The sequence below is a fragment of the Saimiri boliviensis genome, chromosome 10 (genome assembly GCF_048565385.1).
Source record: "Saimiri boliviensis isolate mSaiBol1 chromosome 10, mSaiBol1.pri, whole genome shotgun sequence".
Lineage (NCBI taxonomy): Eukaryota > Metazoa > Chordata > Mammalia > Primates > Cebidae > Saimiri > Saimiri boliviensis.
Genome location: NC_133458.1, coordinates 6,310,784 through 6,326,479, shown reverse-complemented (window position 1 = coordinate 6,326,479; position 15,696 = coordinate 6,310,784). Strand labels below are relative to the sequence as shown.

At 41.3% G+C, this 15,696-nt stretch overlaps 1 protein-coding gene across 6 annotated transcripts in view; it reads left to right on the top strand.

Annotated features, from left to right (window-relative positions):
- The window catches only part of ACTR3B (actin related protein 3B), a 103,940-nt gene that overhangs the window by 33,602 nt on the left and 54,642 nt on the right, over positions 1 to 15,696 (top strand). For 4 of the 6 annotated variants that reach the window (XM_074378866.1, XM_039472908.2, XM_074378869.1 and 1 more), the window contains 2 exons: positions 8,842 to 8,966; positions 10,167 to 10,277. In XM_074378866.1, coding sequence (XP_074234967.1) covers positions 8,842 to 8,966; positions 10,167 to 10,277 — 236 coding nt within the window. The remainder of the gene's footprint in view (positions 1 to 8,841; positions 8,967 to 10,166; positions 10,278 to 15,696) is intronic. The other 2 variants (XM_074378870.1, XM_074378872.1) reach the window with 1 other exon arrangement.

Here is a 15,696-nt window from a genome sequence, read left to right as displayed (position 1 = left end):
TCCCTTTTTTTTACTTTTTGAGAGACAGAGTCTTGCTCTGTCACCTAGGCTGGAGTGCAATGGTGTGATCTGGGCTCATTCCAACCTCTTCCTCCAGGTTCCAAGTGATTCTCCTGCTTCAGCTTCCCAAGAAGCTGGGACTACAGGCATGCACCACCATGCCCATCTAATTTTTTTTTTTTTTTTTAAGACAAGTCTGGAGTGCAGTGATGTGATCCAGGCTTATTGCAACCTCTTCCTCCAGGTTCCAAGTAATTCTCTTGCTTCAGCTTCCCAAGTAGCTGGGACTACAGGCAAGCACCACCTTGCCCATCTAATTTTTTTTTTTTTTTAGACAAGTCTTGCTCTGTTGCCAGGCTGGACTGCAGCGGCGCCATCTTGGATCACTGAGACCTCTGTTTCCTGGGTTCAAGTCATTCTCCTGCCGTAGCCTCCTGAGTAACTGGGATTACAGGTGCTCACCACCATGCCTGGCTAATTTTTGTATTTTTTTTTTTTTTTTTTTTTTTTTTGAGACGGAGTTTCGCTCTTGTTACGCAGGCTGGAGTACAATGGCGTGATCTCGGCTCACCGCAACCTCCGCCTCCTGGGCTCAGGCAATTCTCCTGCCTCAGCCTCCTGAGTAGCTGGGATCACAGGCACGCGCCACCACGCCCAGCTAGTTTTTTGTATTTTTAGTAGAGACGTGGTTTCACCATGTTGACCAGGATGGTCTCTATCTCTCGACCTCGTGATCCACCCACCTCAGCCTCCCAAAGTGCTGGGATTACAGGCTTGAGCCACCGCGCCCGGCTAATTTTTGTATTTTTAATAGAGATAGGGTATCACCATGTTGGCCAGGCTGGTCTCGAACTCCTGATACCAAGTGATCCACCCGTCTGGCCTTCCAAAGTGCTGGGATTACCAGTGTGAACCACCGTGCCAGGCCACTATTTTTTACTTTAGCTGATCAAGTAAATGTAATGATTTCTCATCATTTTCATTTCCCTCATGGCTAGTGATGTTGAACATCTTTTCACGTGCTTGTTTGCCACCTGAATGTCATCTTCCTTGAAATGCCTTTTCATGTATTTTGTTCATTTTTAAATTTGACTATTTATATTCTTACTGTTGTGTTTTGAGAATTCTTTATTTTTAATTTTTTTTTTTTTTTTTTTGAGACGGAGTTTCGCTCTTGTTACCCAGGCTGGAGTGCAATGGCACGATCTCGGCTCACCGCAACCTCCGCCTCCTGGGCTCAGGCAATTCTCCAGCCTCAGCCTCCTGAGTAGCTGGGATTACAGGCACGTGCCACCATGCCCAGCTAATTTTTTGTATTTTTAGTAGAGACGGGGTTTCACCATGTTGACCAGAATGGTCTTGATCTCTCGACCTCGTGATCCACCCGCCTCAGCCTCCCAAAGTGCTGGGATTACAGGCTTGAGCCACCGCGCCCGGCTTAATTTTGTTTTAAAATTTATATTTGTTAGAAAGAGGATCTCTCTCTTTCTAGGCTGGACTGCGGTGGTGTAATTGCAGCCCACTATGGCCTTGAACTCCTGGGCTCAAGTGATCCTCTTGCCTCAGCCTCCTGAGTAGCTGAGACTACAGATGTATGCCACCACACCTGGCTAATTTTTAAATTTTTAAAATTTTGTAGATATGATATCTCACTGTGTTGTTTATGTACACTAGATAATACGTTCACTGGTCCAATATGTAGTTTAAAATAATTTCTTCCGGCCGGGCGCGGTGGCTCAAGCCTGTAATCCCAGCACTTTGGGAGGCCGAGGCGGGTGGATCACGAGGTCGAGAGATCGAGACCATCCTGGTCAACATGGTGAAACCCCGTCTCTACTAAAAATACAAAAAATTAGCTGGGCATGGTGGCGCGTGCCTGTAATCCCAGCTACTCAGGAGGCTGAGGCAGGAGAATTGCCTGAACCCAGGAGTCGGAGGTGCGGTGAGCCGAGATCACGCCATTGCACTCCAGCCTGGGCAACAAGAGCGAAACTCCGTCTCAAAAAAAAAAAAAATTTCTTCCAGTCTGTACCTTGGTTTTTTACCTTCACATAGTTTTTCACAAAGTGAAAATTTTTAATTTTGATGAGCCAGCTTTTTGATTCATTGATTTTTCTCAAATTTCCTGTTTTAAATGTCATTGATTTTTGCTGTTATCTTCATTATTTCATTCCTTTTGCTTGCCTTGGGTTTATTTTGCTTTTTTTTTTTCTAGATTATTAGTTTGAGACTCTTCTTTTCTCATATAAGCATTTAATGCTAAAATTTTCCTTATTAGCACTGTGTTAGCTGTGTCATTCCCCCCAATTTTAATGTTATATTTTCATTTCATCTTATGTATTTTTTTAGTTTCTCTGAAGCTTCCTCTTTGACTGTGGATTCTTACAACTGTGTTTTAAAATTTCCAAGTGTGTAGGAGATTTCTCATTATCTTTTTGTTACTGTTTCTGGTTAATTTTATTGTAGTCAGAAAATATACTCTGTATGACTTAAATTCTTTTACATTTGTTGAGGTTTGTTTTATGGTCCAACATAAGGTTTATTTTGGTATAAGCTGCATGGGCACTTGAAAGCAATGTGCTTTCTCTTCTTGTTTGGCAGAGTGTCCTATAAAATGTTAGATCCTGTAGGTTGATGGCATTGTTGAATTCTTTGATATTCTTGTTTATTTTCTGTATACTTGTTCTATCAATTGAGAGAGAGGCATTGAAGTTTACAATTATAATTGTGGATTTGTGTATTTTTTTTTTCCCATCAGTTTTTGCTTCACATATTTTGCAGCTCTGTTTTTTTGGTGCATACCCATTTAGGATTTCTTTTGTCTTCTTGATGGATTGACTCTTTATCATATGTAATGTCCCTGTCTATAAGTGGTAATTTTCTTTGCTGGAAAGACTATGTTTTCTTATAGCAGTATAGCTGCTTGCGCTTTCTTTTGATTAGTGTTTGCATGGAATATCTTTTTTCATCTTTCTGCTTTCAGCCTATTGATATCATTTGAAGAGAGTTTCTTGTAGATAGCAGAATTCAGGTATTTTTTTAATGTACTCGCTCAGTATCTATTTTTAATTGGTATGTTTAGACCATTTACATTTATTGTAATTATTGATTAGTGCTTTTCTTTTTATTCCTTTTGTTTATTTTTCTGTTTTGTCTTGCCTAACTTTTATGGGTTATTTGTACATTTGTTTTAGAATTGCATTTCGATTTATCTGTAGTTTTTTTGTTTGAGACAGAGTTTTGCTCTGTCACCCAGGCTGCAGTGCAGTGGCACCATCTCAGTTCCTTGCAACCTCTTGCCTTCCAGGTTAAAGCTATTCTTGTACCTCAGCCTCCCAAGTAGCTGGGATTACAGGCATGTGCCACCATCCCCAGCTAATTTATATATATAAATTATATAATATATAGATATAATTTATATATGTAAATATATAATTTATAGAAATTATATATTTAGAATTGCATATATATCTATATATCTATATCTATATATATATGTAAATATTTTAGTAGAGACAGGGTTTTGCCATGTTGGCTAGGCTGGTCTCGGAACTCCTGACCTCAGGTGATTTGCCCACCTTGGCCTCCCAAAGTGCTGAGATTACAGGTATGAGGCACTGTGTATGGCCTGTCTATTGTGTTTTTATTTTTATTTTTGAGGTGGAATCTTTCTGTGTCACCCAGCCTGGAGTGCAGTGGCGTGATCTTGGCCCACTGCAACTTCTGCCTCCCAGGTTCAAGTGATTCTCCTGCCTCAGCCTCCTGAGTAGCTGGGACTAAGGCATGTGCCACCACACCCAGCTAATTTTTTGATTTTTAGTGGAGACAGAGTTTCACTGTGTTAGCCAGGATGGCCTTGATCTCCTGACCTCGTGATCCTCCCACCTTGGCCTCCCTAAGTGCTGGAATTAGACACACAAGCCACTGCACCTGGCCCTGTCGTGTTTTTGAGTACATCTCTACGTATAATTTTTCAAGTGATTGTTCTAGTTATTACATTATATATTATTAAAAATTATATACATATACATATATTTTTTTCTTGGTCTACTGGAATCAACAGTTTACCAGTTGGAATAAAATGTAGAAACCCTGCCTCCCTGTAGGTACCTTTACCCTCCACTTTTTTTTTTTCCTTCCTTCCTTCCTTCCTTCTCTTTCTTTCTTTCTTTCTTTTCTTTCCTTCCTTCCTTCCTTCCTTTTTCTTTCTTTCTTTTCTTTTCTTTCTTTCTTTCCTTTCTTTTCTTTCTTTCCTCTTTCTTCCCTTCCTTTCTGACGGAGTCTTACTCTGTCACCCAGGCTGGGTTGGGATCTTGGCTGACTGCACTTTCTGCCTCCTGGGTTCAAGAGATTCTCCTACCTCAGCCTCCCAAGAAGCTGGGATTACACGGGTGCACCACCACACCTGGCTGATTTTTGTGATTTTGGTAGAGACAGGGGTTTCACCATGTTGGCCAGGCTGTTGCTAACTCCTGATGTCAGGTGATCCCCCCGCCTCAGCCTCCCAAAGTCCTGGGATTACAGGCATGAGCCACCGGCCCCAGCTCCCCATTTCTAATATAATTGTCTTAAATCTGTCCTTGATGTATATTGAATCTCAGTAGATTTACATCAGTTATAATTTTTGCTTTAACTGCCGGACATAATTTAGAAAACTCAAGAGGAAAAGGAAAATAATAATTATCCACATTTTTGCTCTTTCCATTGTTCTTTCTTTATTGTTGATATACCCAGATTCCTTCTTTTATCATTTATCTTTAGAAAACTTCCTTTAGCCATTCTTTTAAATATTTATTTATTTTTTTCTTGATTAAAAGAATCTGAACTGCCTTACTATCCCAAGCCATTCTTTCAAAGTAGGTATGCTGGTTACAAATTCTATTAGTTTTCTTTCAACTGAAAGTCTTGATTTGCTCTTTATTCTCAGGGGGTATTTTTGCTGAACGTAGAATTCTGGATGGACAGTTGTTTTAGCACAAAACTGTCATGCTACCTCCCTTTTTTTTTTTGTGCCATGATTTCTGATGAGAAATGTCCTTGGAAGGTGATCTTTTTTTTAACTTTAGTTTTTAGAAGTTTGAGTATAATATGTTTTGGATTTTTTTTTTTTTTTGCTGTCTTATTTGCGGTTTTTTCAGTATTGAATCTGTTGGTTTCTTTATTATTTTTTTCTTCCCCCCTTTTTTTTCTTGCCACATTTGGCAGTTTTAGGCATTATTTCTTTGCATACTTTCTGGTTTTGCCTGCTTTTCTTCTTTCTCTTTTCCTTCTGGAACTTGTAATCCATGAATGCTTATGTATGTATGTATGTATCTATGTATGTATGTATGTCAGAGTCTTGCTCTGTCACCCAGGCTGGAGTGCAGTGGTGCAATCTTGGCTCACTGCAACTTCTGCCTCCCAGGTTCAAGCGATTCTCCTGCCTCAGCCTCCTGAGTAGCTGGGATTACAGGCATCAGCTACCATGCCTGGCTAATTTTTTTTTTGTATTTTTAGTAGAGACTGGGTTTCACTATGTTGGACAGGCTGGTCTCAAACTCCTGACCTTGTGCTCTGCCCGCCTCAGCCTCCCAGAGTGCTGGGATTACAGGCATGAGCCACCATGCCTGGCCCATGAATGCTAAATCTTTTCTTGTATATCCTCGATATCCTTGAGACTCTGGGCTCTGTTTTTTTTTTTTTTTTTTTTTCCTTCAGTCTGTTTTTTATTTCTGAGATAGAGTTTTATACTCTTGTTGCCCAGGCTGGAGTGCAGTGGCATGAACTCGGCTCACCACAACCTCTGCCTCCCGGGTTCAAGTGATTTTCCTGCCTCAGCCTCTCAAGTAGCTGGGATTATAGGCATGCGCCACCACAATCGGCTAATTTTGTATTTTTAGTGGCGATGGGGTTTCTCCATAGTGGTCAGGCTGGTCTTGAACTCCCGACCTCAGGTGATTGCCCACCTTGGCCTCCCAAAGAGCTGAGATTACATGCGTGAGCCGCTGCGCTGGCTTTTCCAGTCTATTTTCTCTCTTTTGTTAGGACTGGGTAATTTGTTACTCTTTCAAGTTCAGTGTTTCTTTCCTGTGTCCTTTTCTTTTGTTGAGGGTGTCTCTTGAGATTTTTATTTTGGTTATTGCAATTTTTAAATATGGTTTTGTCTTTATATCTTGTTTCTTTGCTGTGTCTTTGCATTTCCTAGCTGAGACTTCCTTTTATTTTCCATTTGTTCCTAGCTGGGCATGGTGGTGCGCACCTGTAGTCTTAGCTACTCGGGAGGCTGAGGCAGGAGAACTGCTTGAACCCAAGAGGCGGAGGTTGCAACGAGCTGATAATAGCACCACTGCACTCCAGCCTGGGCAACGGAGTGAGACTCGGTCTCAAAAAAATAAAAGACTTTCCTTTTCTGGGAATTACAGAACAGAATGTAAATGTTATAAATTTTAACAGAAAAAAATAATATCAATTTGAGCAGTGTACAAGGAAAGGAGAGAGTATAAAGACACTTGCCTCTTACAGTGGAATCAAAAGGTGTTTTTTAAAACTGACAAAGTATCAGAGGCATTAGTAAACATATAGTTAAAATGTTAACATTGGAATAAGTTTAATAACATAATTAATCAAAAGCAAGTGGTGAAGGGAAGAAAGGGGAGGCAAGAATATGTGGCAATACCAACCTGGTCACTGATTACAGCAGGAAGGAGTCAAGAGTATTTGAGATTGCTCATTGAGGCATTTTATGATGGCTCCTTAAATCCTTGTTTGATAATTGTATGTCTCTGTCATCTCGGTGGCATTGTCTATTCATTGTCTTTTCTCTTTTCAGTTGAGGTGTTACTGGTTTTTGCTGTGGTGAGAGTTTTAAAATGGAAACCTACATACTCTGGATATTAGATTAAGAACTTCTTATTTTAATTTTGTGTTTTAGCAAGTCTTTTCTTACACTGCTTCAGCAGGGGAATGGGGATACCACTTCATTATTGCCAGTTTGGGGATCAGAGTTCGGGTTCTCCTATTGGCCTTTGTTGGCCCTCACTTGGGGAGGAGCTCCGTGTTACTGCTGGGTCGTGGTAGAGGTGGGGGACTGTGGTATGTTGTGGTGTATTAGAGATAGCTTGGGGAACATAGATTATTTAGACACATTTCTTCATTGTGTTCATAAGAACTGATTGGGCCACATCTTGGTTTCCATAGGTATAGACAAAATATTTGAAATAAAAGCCCTATATACTTTTATGCTCTTGCATGGATACAGCTGCTTCCTGTAAAGTAGTTAAAAGAAGTATACTTTGTGTGTGTGTGTGTGAACATAGGTTTATTTTTTCTATTTCTGTGAAGTATGCCATTGGTATTTTGGTAAGAAACATACTTATTCTATATATCACTTTAAGTAGTAAGTCACAAATATTTTGATGTTTTAATTCAGAGAAATTTTATCTAGCACTTACATATGTATAGCTAGAGAGCTGTTCTTTCATCAGAAATACATTAAAGATAGTGAGATGTCATTAGTATATTTATGGAATTAGGTTTATGTTAGAATTATTTAGGTATAGTTTTACCATTTCTCAAACTCACAATGAATATTTTAGTGGAGTAGTATGTTAATTTAACAAATGTTTCTCTAATGCCTATTCTAATAGGAACCTGCTTAGGTGCAAATCCTATCTGTGTCTCCTAGAAGCTGTGTGACCTTGATATATTGTTAGGCCTCCATTTCTGTAAAATGCAGATAATAGTACCTTTCTCAAAAGCTACTATGAGGCTTAAATAAAATAGTGTGCAAAAGGAAACAGTTAGCAGTGTTCAGTAAATGTCAATTATTATTATTAATGACATCTGAGCCTCCCACTGGAGAAACAGTAAAAGATGTATGTTATCTGACTGCAAGGGATCTACAGTCTAGTTTGGTAGACTAATCTTTAACAATCGTAATTCATCCTGAAAAATGCCATAATGTAAGTATAGAAGGGCCAGTGTAAGCATCAAACACATGTGCAGAACTACAGGTTGACAAGGAAGCCTTCAAGGGATGAGATGGTGTTTATGTAGAGACCTGATAGATGAAAATACGCTCTTGGAAGAGCTCAGAGTGTGACCAGGGGTTAGGAATTTAAGTGGAAAATGGAATCTTTGTGATGCCTTCCACATTTCATTAGATGTTAAATTCTGGAATGCAGTTTAATATGATTATTTACTATTAAATGTATCCTCAAATATTTAAGGTTAAGATCATTAAAATAATGTATTATGAAGTCATTAATATTTGGAATTTTAATATAATAGTTACTTGATTATGGTCCTTTTTTTGGGTTACAGATATTAACCAATAACATTCTAATTTATCCTTTTAATGGGAAGTCGCGGCTTTTCCCACCTCCCCGTAACAAAACTAAAAATACATTTGAAGGCTATGTGATGTAGAGTTTTATTGTAGACATTATTTTTCAGTTTATTCTCCTCTTCTGTATCATACAGAATTTCCTCCCCTTCTATATTGTATTTTAAATTTGGAAGCTACTGATGTATAGACATTTCACTTACAATCTTGAGGGATTTTTCCAGATAAAACTGAGAAATTTAGTAATGTAGCTTCTGTCAACATAAAAGCAGAGCAGCTTAGTTTTTTTGTACATTCTGAAAATCATACCAGAATAGAACAGCCTGTTTCTGTATTAGTTTCTGTATTATTTTATGTGCTTGTTGACATTGTCATTTCTGTGAGCACCCTTGACTCCACATGGAACCCTAACAGTGGAAATTTACTCGTATGTATGTAGGGATGTTATCCCTTTTGATCATTTAAATAGATATGGGTAGTGATAGAAATCTGTGGTTTTTTTTTTTTTTTTTTTTAAGGTATTGCCATCAGAGAGTCAGCAAAGGTAGTTGACCAAGCCCAAAGGAGAGTGTTGAGGGGAGTTGATGACCTTGACTTTTTCATAGGAGATGAAGCCATCGATAAACCTACATATGCTACAAAGGTAAACTTTGGACAGGAATTTGCTTCTCTACGTGTAGAGCAGCAGGATGAGTAATGCAAAATAGTCATCTAGAAGTTGCGTTTGTGAGTTGTAGAATGTGTTTATGTTCTTTTTTTTTTTGAGTTGGAGTCTCTGTCGCCAGGTTGGAGTGCAGTACAGTGGCGTATTCTCAGCTCACTGCAACTCCGACTTCCTGGTTCAAGTGATTCTGCTGCCTCAGCCTCCTGAGTAGCTGGGATTACAGGCACACACCACCACACCCAGCTAATTTTTGTATTTTTAGTAGAGACGGGATTTCACCATGTTGCCCCGGTTGATCTCGACCTCTTGACCTTGTGATCCACCCACCTTGGCCTCCCAAAGTGCTGGGATTACAGGTGTGAGCCACTGTGCCCAGCTGGAATGTGTTTATATTCTTATGTTTGAATAGAGGTGGTGCTGGTGGTTGTTTTGGAAGAGGGGTATTTTTGATTGGAGAATGAAGGGAATTAACAGATCCCTGGAATGCAGAATTCTTTTCTAGGGTGTTTTAAATTCCTTCTAAAGGTATGTGCATGAATCAGGCTGCATGAATCAGGAAACACCAGGTCACACATGAAAGCAAGATCCCCTCCTCTGGAAAATTGCAGGTTGACTAACTTGTCAGACATTTTTTTTTTTTTTTAAGCTCCAGATCCAGTAGCTGCAGTTTTCTGTTTCTCATTTTCGTTGTTGTTGTTGTTATTTTAGTGATAGGTCTTACTTTGTCACCCAGGCTGGAGTGCTGTGGTGCCATCTTGGCTTGCTGTAGCCTCAGCCTCTCACCTCAACTTCCCAAGTAGATGGGACAACAGGCACGTACCACCATGGTTGGCTAATCTTGTAATTTTTTGTAGAGTCAGGGTCTTGCCATGTTGCTCAGGCTGTTCTCGAACTCCTGGGCTTAAGTGATACTCCTGCCTTGACTTCCCACAGTGTTGGATTAGAGGCGTGAGCCTGATTCTTTGTTTGTAGAAATGAGTGGAGGAGAATATGAGCAATAATGTAACTTAATCTTTTTTTTTTTTTTAATGCTGTCATTTCTTTACAAGAATTAACAAAAACCGCAACAAAAAGGAGACCTTTATTCTGTAATATTGCAGTTTCTTCTGAACCACTGTTAAACAGTTGCTCTTATTGTCATGAACTGAGGCTTGACAACTCTGGTTTCTCATCCTCCAGTGGCCAATAAGACATGGAATCATTGAAGACTGGGATCTTATGGAAAGGTTCATGGAGCAAGTGGTTTTTAAATATCTTCGAGCTGAACCTGAGGACCATTATTTTTTAATGGTGAGTAACTGGAACTAAAAGGAACATATTCCGGTAAATTCCAAATTGCTTAGATTTTAAACTGAAGATTATTCTTTTCTAGGGTGTTTTAAATTCCTTCTAAAGATATGTGCATGAATCAGGCTGCTTTTTTGAAAATAGTGGAAAGCTCAATAAAAATGTTCAGAACAGGTTGGGCGCGGTGGCTCATGCCTGTAATTCCAGCACTTTGGGAGTCTGAGGTGGGCGGATCTCGAGGTCAGGGGTTCGAGACCAGCCTGGCCACTATGGTGAAACCCCATCTCTACTGAAAATACAAAAATTAGCTGGATGTGGTGCGGGCGCCTGTAATCCTAGCTACTTGGGAGGCTGAGGCAGAGAATCGTTTGAACCCGTCAGGCAGAGGTTGCAGTGAGCCGAGATTGTGCCACTGCATTCTAGCCTGGGTGACAGAGAGAGACTCTGTCTCAAAAAAAAAAAAAAAAAAAATTGTTCAGAACAAAAAGGGGCTTGTTATCTCACCAAACAGAAAGCCAAGGTGAGGCAGTTCCAGGGCTGGTTATTTTAGCAGCTCAGCAATGGAACTGGGCATGCAGCCTAGGGCATTAGCTTGAACTCTTCTATTTGTTCCCCTCGGCCCCAGGGTGGCCACTTAATTCCTAGATCACCTCTTTGGATATTTCCATACAGAGGTAGAAGGTTTTCCTTGCACGTCACTTCCCAGAAACCTTCCCAGCAGATTTTCCCCATCTGCCTATGCCTAACCTGGTTAGAGCAAGAGGAATGAAATTACTTTGGCTTAGATTCATCAAGACTTTCTCCTTGGAGCAGGGGATGGGGAGAACATGTCTGATGACCTGAACCCTGGAGGAGGGTAAGGAACTAAACAGGCCTCCAAAAGCAAGGACAATAGAAGGAGGAATGGATTTGGGTAAACCAACTGCCTACTTCCGTTTCCTTGAGACATGGCAAGATGATTATAATTATTGCCACTTACAGCAGAGGAAGCAGGTCAAGATGTTATTTTTTTTTAGGGTTTAAATGTTACTGTTAAATAAAACCGAACTGAGTTCTGGGCCCTAATTATGATACTTAATTGATTTTGTTCAAATGAAATAAAAGATCACAGATAAACGAGAAGAAATACCTTTTGGTTCTCTGATGGTTCTACTCAACGTTACATGTTTTCTTCCATGAGATGTTTTTTTCAAGTTAAAATTAATTGCATGTACAGAATGCTTGCTTTATGGAGAGCAGTTTCATGTAACATAAGCTGGATAGTAAACCTACATAATCTAGGTTTGGGCTTTTTCTTCTTACAAGTACATTGTCAAATGGTCCCAGATTGAATTATAAAATTCTTTCTAATGTTAGAACATGAAGTGTTTTTAAGAATTATCTGGTATAGCCGGGCGCGGTGGCTCAAGCCTGTAATCCCAGCACTTTGGGAGGCTGAGGCGGGTGGATCACGAGGTCGAGAGATCGAGACCATCCCGGTCAACATGGTGAAACCCCGTCTCTACTAAAAATACAAAAAATTAGCTGGGCATGGTGGCGCGTGCCTGTAATCCCAGCTACTCAGGAGGCTGAGGCAGGAGAATGGCCTGAACCTGGGAGGCGGAGGTTGCGGTGAGCCGAGATCGCGCCATTGCACTCCAGCCTGGGTAACAAGAGCAAAACTCCGTCTCAAAAAAAAAAAAAAAAAAAAAAGAAAGAATTATCTGGTATAAGAAATATTTTAACTATGAGGCTGATAGTTAATGGAATAACTGTTAATTATGGAGTAACTCTATAACCAATATATATTCAATGTATATTAAAGCCAGTCTTTGATCTTTTTTCCCTGGCTGTGTCTTCACAACTGAAATTGCCAAGTATGGCTACTGCATTTCACAGGCCACTGTGTTTTCGCTCTGTACATCCACACTGGTTTATTTTATTTTACTGTTTTACTTTGTATTTTATTTTTCTAGAAATGGGATCTTGCTGTCTTGTCCAGGCTGGAGTTCAGTGGCACAGTTCTAGCTTGCTGCAGGCTTGGACTCTGGGCTCAATTGATCCTCCCACCTCACCCTCTTAAGTAGCTGGTACCACAGATAGAAGCCATTAGCCTGGCTAAGTTTTAAAAAATTTTTGTGGAGATGGGGTCTTGCTGTGTTGCCCAGGCTGGCCTCAAACTCCTGGGCTTAAGTGATCCTCTCATTTCAGCCTCCCAAAGTGTTGAGATTGCAGGCATGAGCCACCATGCCTGGCTCCCAGTGGTTTATGTGGAACACATGGAGCCAAGAAACTGACTGTGTGTGAGTGCCTTTGTCTTTGCAGCCAAAACAAATCACAGATTCCCACCTGTCAGATTTGGCATTTTTCCTTCTCTAGCATATCACATAAACTACCTGTTGGAGAGGATTTTAGGAGAAGGCAGTGAGCCCAGCTGCTTCCTTCTGTCTACTTCAGCTTGCTGTGCCAGGAGTTCTTCTTGCTTTACTTAGAGGGACATCTAATCTTAGGCATGTGGTGCAAATATGGACCACCAGGACACAGTGCACAGGACATTTTTATTAAAGAGGAAATTTTTTTTTTTTTTTTATTTAGCTGGCATATATAATATAGTAAAATGTAACCACTTGCCAGGATGGAATTGGAAGGGTTTGGTGTGAACATGGAAAAGGCCATTTGCTAAAAATGGGTACCTGCAATGAATGTGCAAAGCCAATTGTTTATTATTAAAAAAATAAGAAAATATTGTATTACATATGCTGTGCTTTGAATTCTGCAAGACATTTTGTTGCGTGATGTGGTTGAGGAAGTGATAAGAATGGTAATCTCCTTCAGGTCTGTGTCCTTAACTGTGCGTTGATGGAACAGTTAAAGGGGCGTGAACCAGGTAGGAAAGATTTAAGGCTAAGCCATCAAGGTGAATTGAAGACGTTAACTGAACTGGCACGTCAGGTAAAGGCTTCTTGGCTTAAGAGAGTCGTAAGAGGCCCAAATGATGGTCCCCTAGGAGCTCACAGAATTACCCTTTCTGACGGCTGCGCTCAGTTTGAATCTGCAGAGAGAATGAGCTTCTGGCCCCTGTTTTCATGGCGGTGCAGAGACTCAGGTTACACTGGTTATGTGGACTGAGTAGACAGCATCTGGGAACTCCATTCTTCCCCAGTACTGCATTGCCCAGAGCTCAGGATGGACTCGAGATTTCAAAGAGATGCAGGGCTCTCGAGTGGAAATTGAATTAGAACTTCAGAAGGGATTTTCAAACTTTTTGAATATAAATCCTGCAAGAGCAAACAACTAGCACATGCAGACAACCAGCAGTAAGAGGGCGTGGTGACTCTGAGGACTGACTATGTTAGGGTGATGAGAGTAGGGGAGTTGGAGAGAGGAGGTCAGGAAGCCTTGGCACGGTGTAGACAGTGAGCCGCTGGCCAGTTTTCTGTTCTAGGGAGACTTCATGAGCAGACACCGCTGGCACACAGTCTTGAAGAGGACCCTGTGTGAGGTGACGGGTGCTCCAAGGAGGGCATAGGGGAGTTCTTTTTCGAGGTTCTTAAAATTATATAAGGGAACATGTATAGTCAGAACCACCCAGGAAAGTCCCTCAGGAAGGGAGTCGGAGGTTGCCGTGAGCTGAGATTGCGCCACTGCACTTCAACCTGGAGACAGAGCAAGTTTCTGTCTCCAAAAAAAAAAAAAAAAAAAGAAAAAAATCCCTCAGGAAGGGCCCGTTTATACAGCTCTTAATCAGTGGAAGGAAATGGATATTCTTTCAGCGTGAAGGAACTTTCTTCTGTACCAGCTGGGGTGGTGACTTCCGTTTAGGATTACAGTGCAGGGAAGCTGGGGTGGTGACTTCCGTTTAGGAGTACAGTGCGGTGCAGCTGGGGTGGTGACTTCCGTTTAGGAGTACAGTGCGGTGCAGCTGGGGTGGTGACTTCCGTTTAGGATTACAGTGCAGGGATGTTGGGTGGTGACTTCCGTTTAGGAGTACAGTGCGGTGCAGCTGGGGTGGTGACTTCCGTTTAGGAGTACAGTGCAAGGAAGCTGGGGTGGTGACTTCCGTTTAGGAGTACAGTGCAGGGATGCTGGGTGGTGACTTCCATTTAGGAGTACAGTGTGGTGAAGCTGGGGTGGTGACTTCCGTTTAGGAGTACAGTGCAGGGAAGCTGGGGTGGTGACTTCCGTTTAGGAGTACAGTGCGGTGAAGCTAGGGTGGTGACTTCCGTTTAGGATTACAGTGCAGGGATGCTGGGTGGTGACTTCCGTTTAGGAGTACAGTGCAAGGAAGCTGGGGTGGTGACTTCCGTTTAGGAGTACAGTGCAGGGATGCTGGGTGGTGACTTCCGTTTAGGAGTACCGTTAGGTGCCTGGGAACACACATTGTTTATTAGGTTGCCCTCGGCCCAGGACTCTGCTCCCAGTCCCTGTATGTTGAAGCTGAGGCCACCTGAGAGAAATCAGACTCCCGGAGCCAGTACTCATTAAGGAGCCGGGGCAGACATTGTATTACTCAGGTAGTTATGTCGCCTGCTCTCATATTTGACCTCATTGTTCTGGCTTGTACCCTCCCTAGCTTTTGTATGCCATTGCTTTCTTGGAGCACATACAGTTGGTTGGGGTAAGTTACAGATAGTTAGTAGAGATATACAGGAGGTAGAACTGATGGGTCCTAGTGATGAGAGTTGGTAGTGGTTAAGAGAGAAATCTAGGATGACGCAGATTTTGAGTTTGGGTAGTGCATGGGTGATAATGTGATTGGTTGAGATGGGAAACTTGAGAAGAAACTCACTTGGGGAAGAGCAGATGAAGGAGGACAGTTTGGTTTTGTACATGCTGAGGTCTAAGGGTGTCACTGGGCTGCATGGGTAAAAAAGCCGAGGAGCAGCCGGCTCCAGGCTGCAGATGTTGATGTTGAGAGTCGGTAGCATTTACGTGTTGATTGTTGATGGAGAATCAACGCTGATGACTAAAAATAAAACATACCATCCTTGGTATTTTAGAGATGAATGTATGAATACATGATTTTTGTGAAACCTCTAGGTAAAGCTCAGGTTCGAGCTGTGTGAAATCATTTTCTTCATGAACCTGGTGAAATTAAAAATGCTAGACATAGCAGTGTCCTACATCCGAATCACAGTTGTGTCCTCTCCTGACTTACTGTAGTTTCCTTCCTGAATTCTTGAGGATGGTTACACCTGCCTCGTGCGCTTCATTCACTCGTGTAGACCTAGCCATTGTAGAGGTCAGCTTTCTTCGATTTGCTAAGTGACCTCTTGCACGTCCTTTTCAGCTTCCAGTATATTGTCGCCTCCTCTCCTATTCTCTCTTCCTTGAGGATTTGTATTTTAAAAAATGTTTCTTTACTGTAGTTAAAGAGGGGCATGGAGGTGGAGTAGTATTAGATACATGTGTTCAGTTTTTTGTCTTTATCCTGAAATATGGG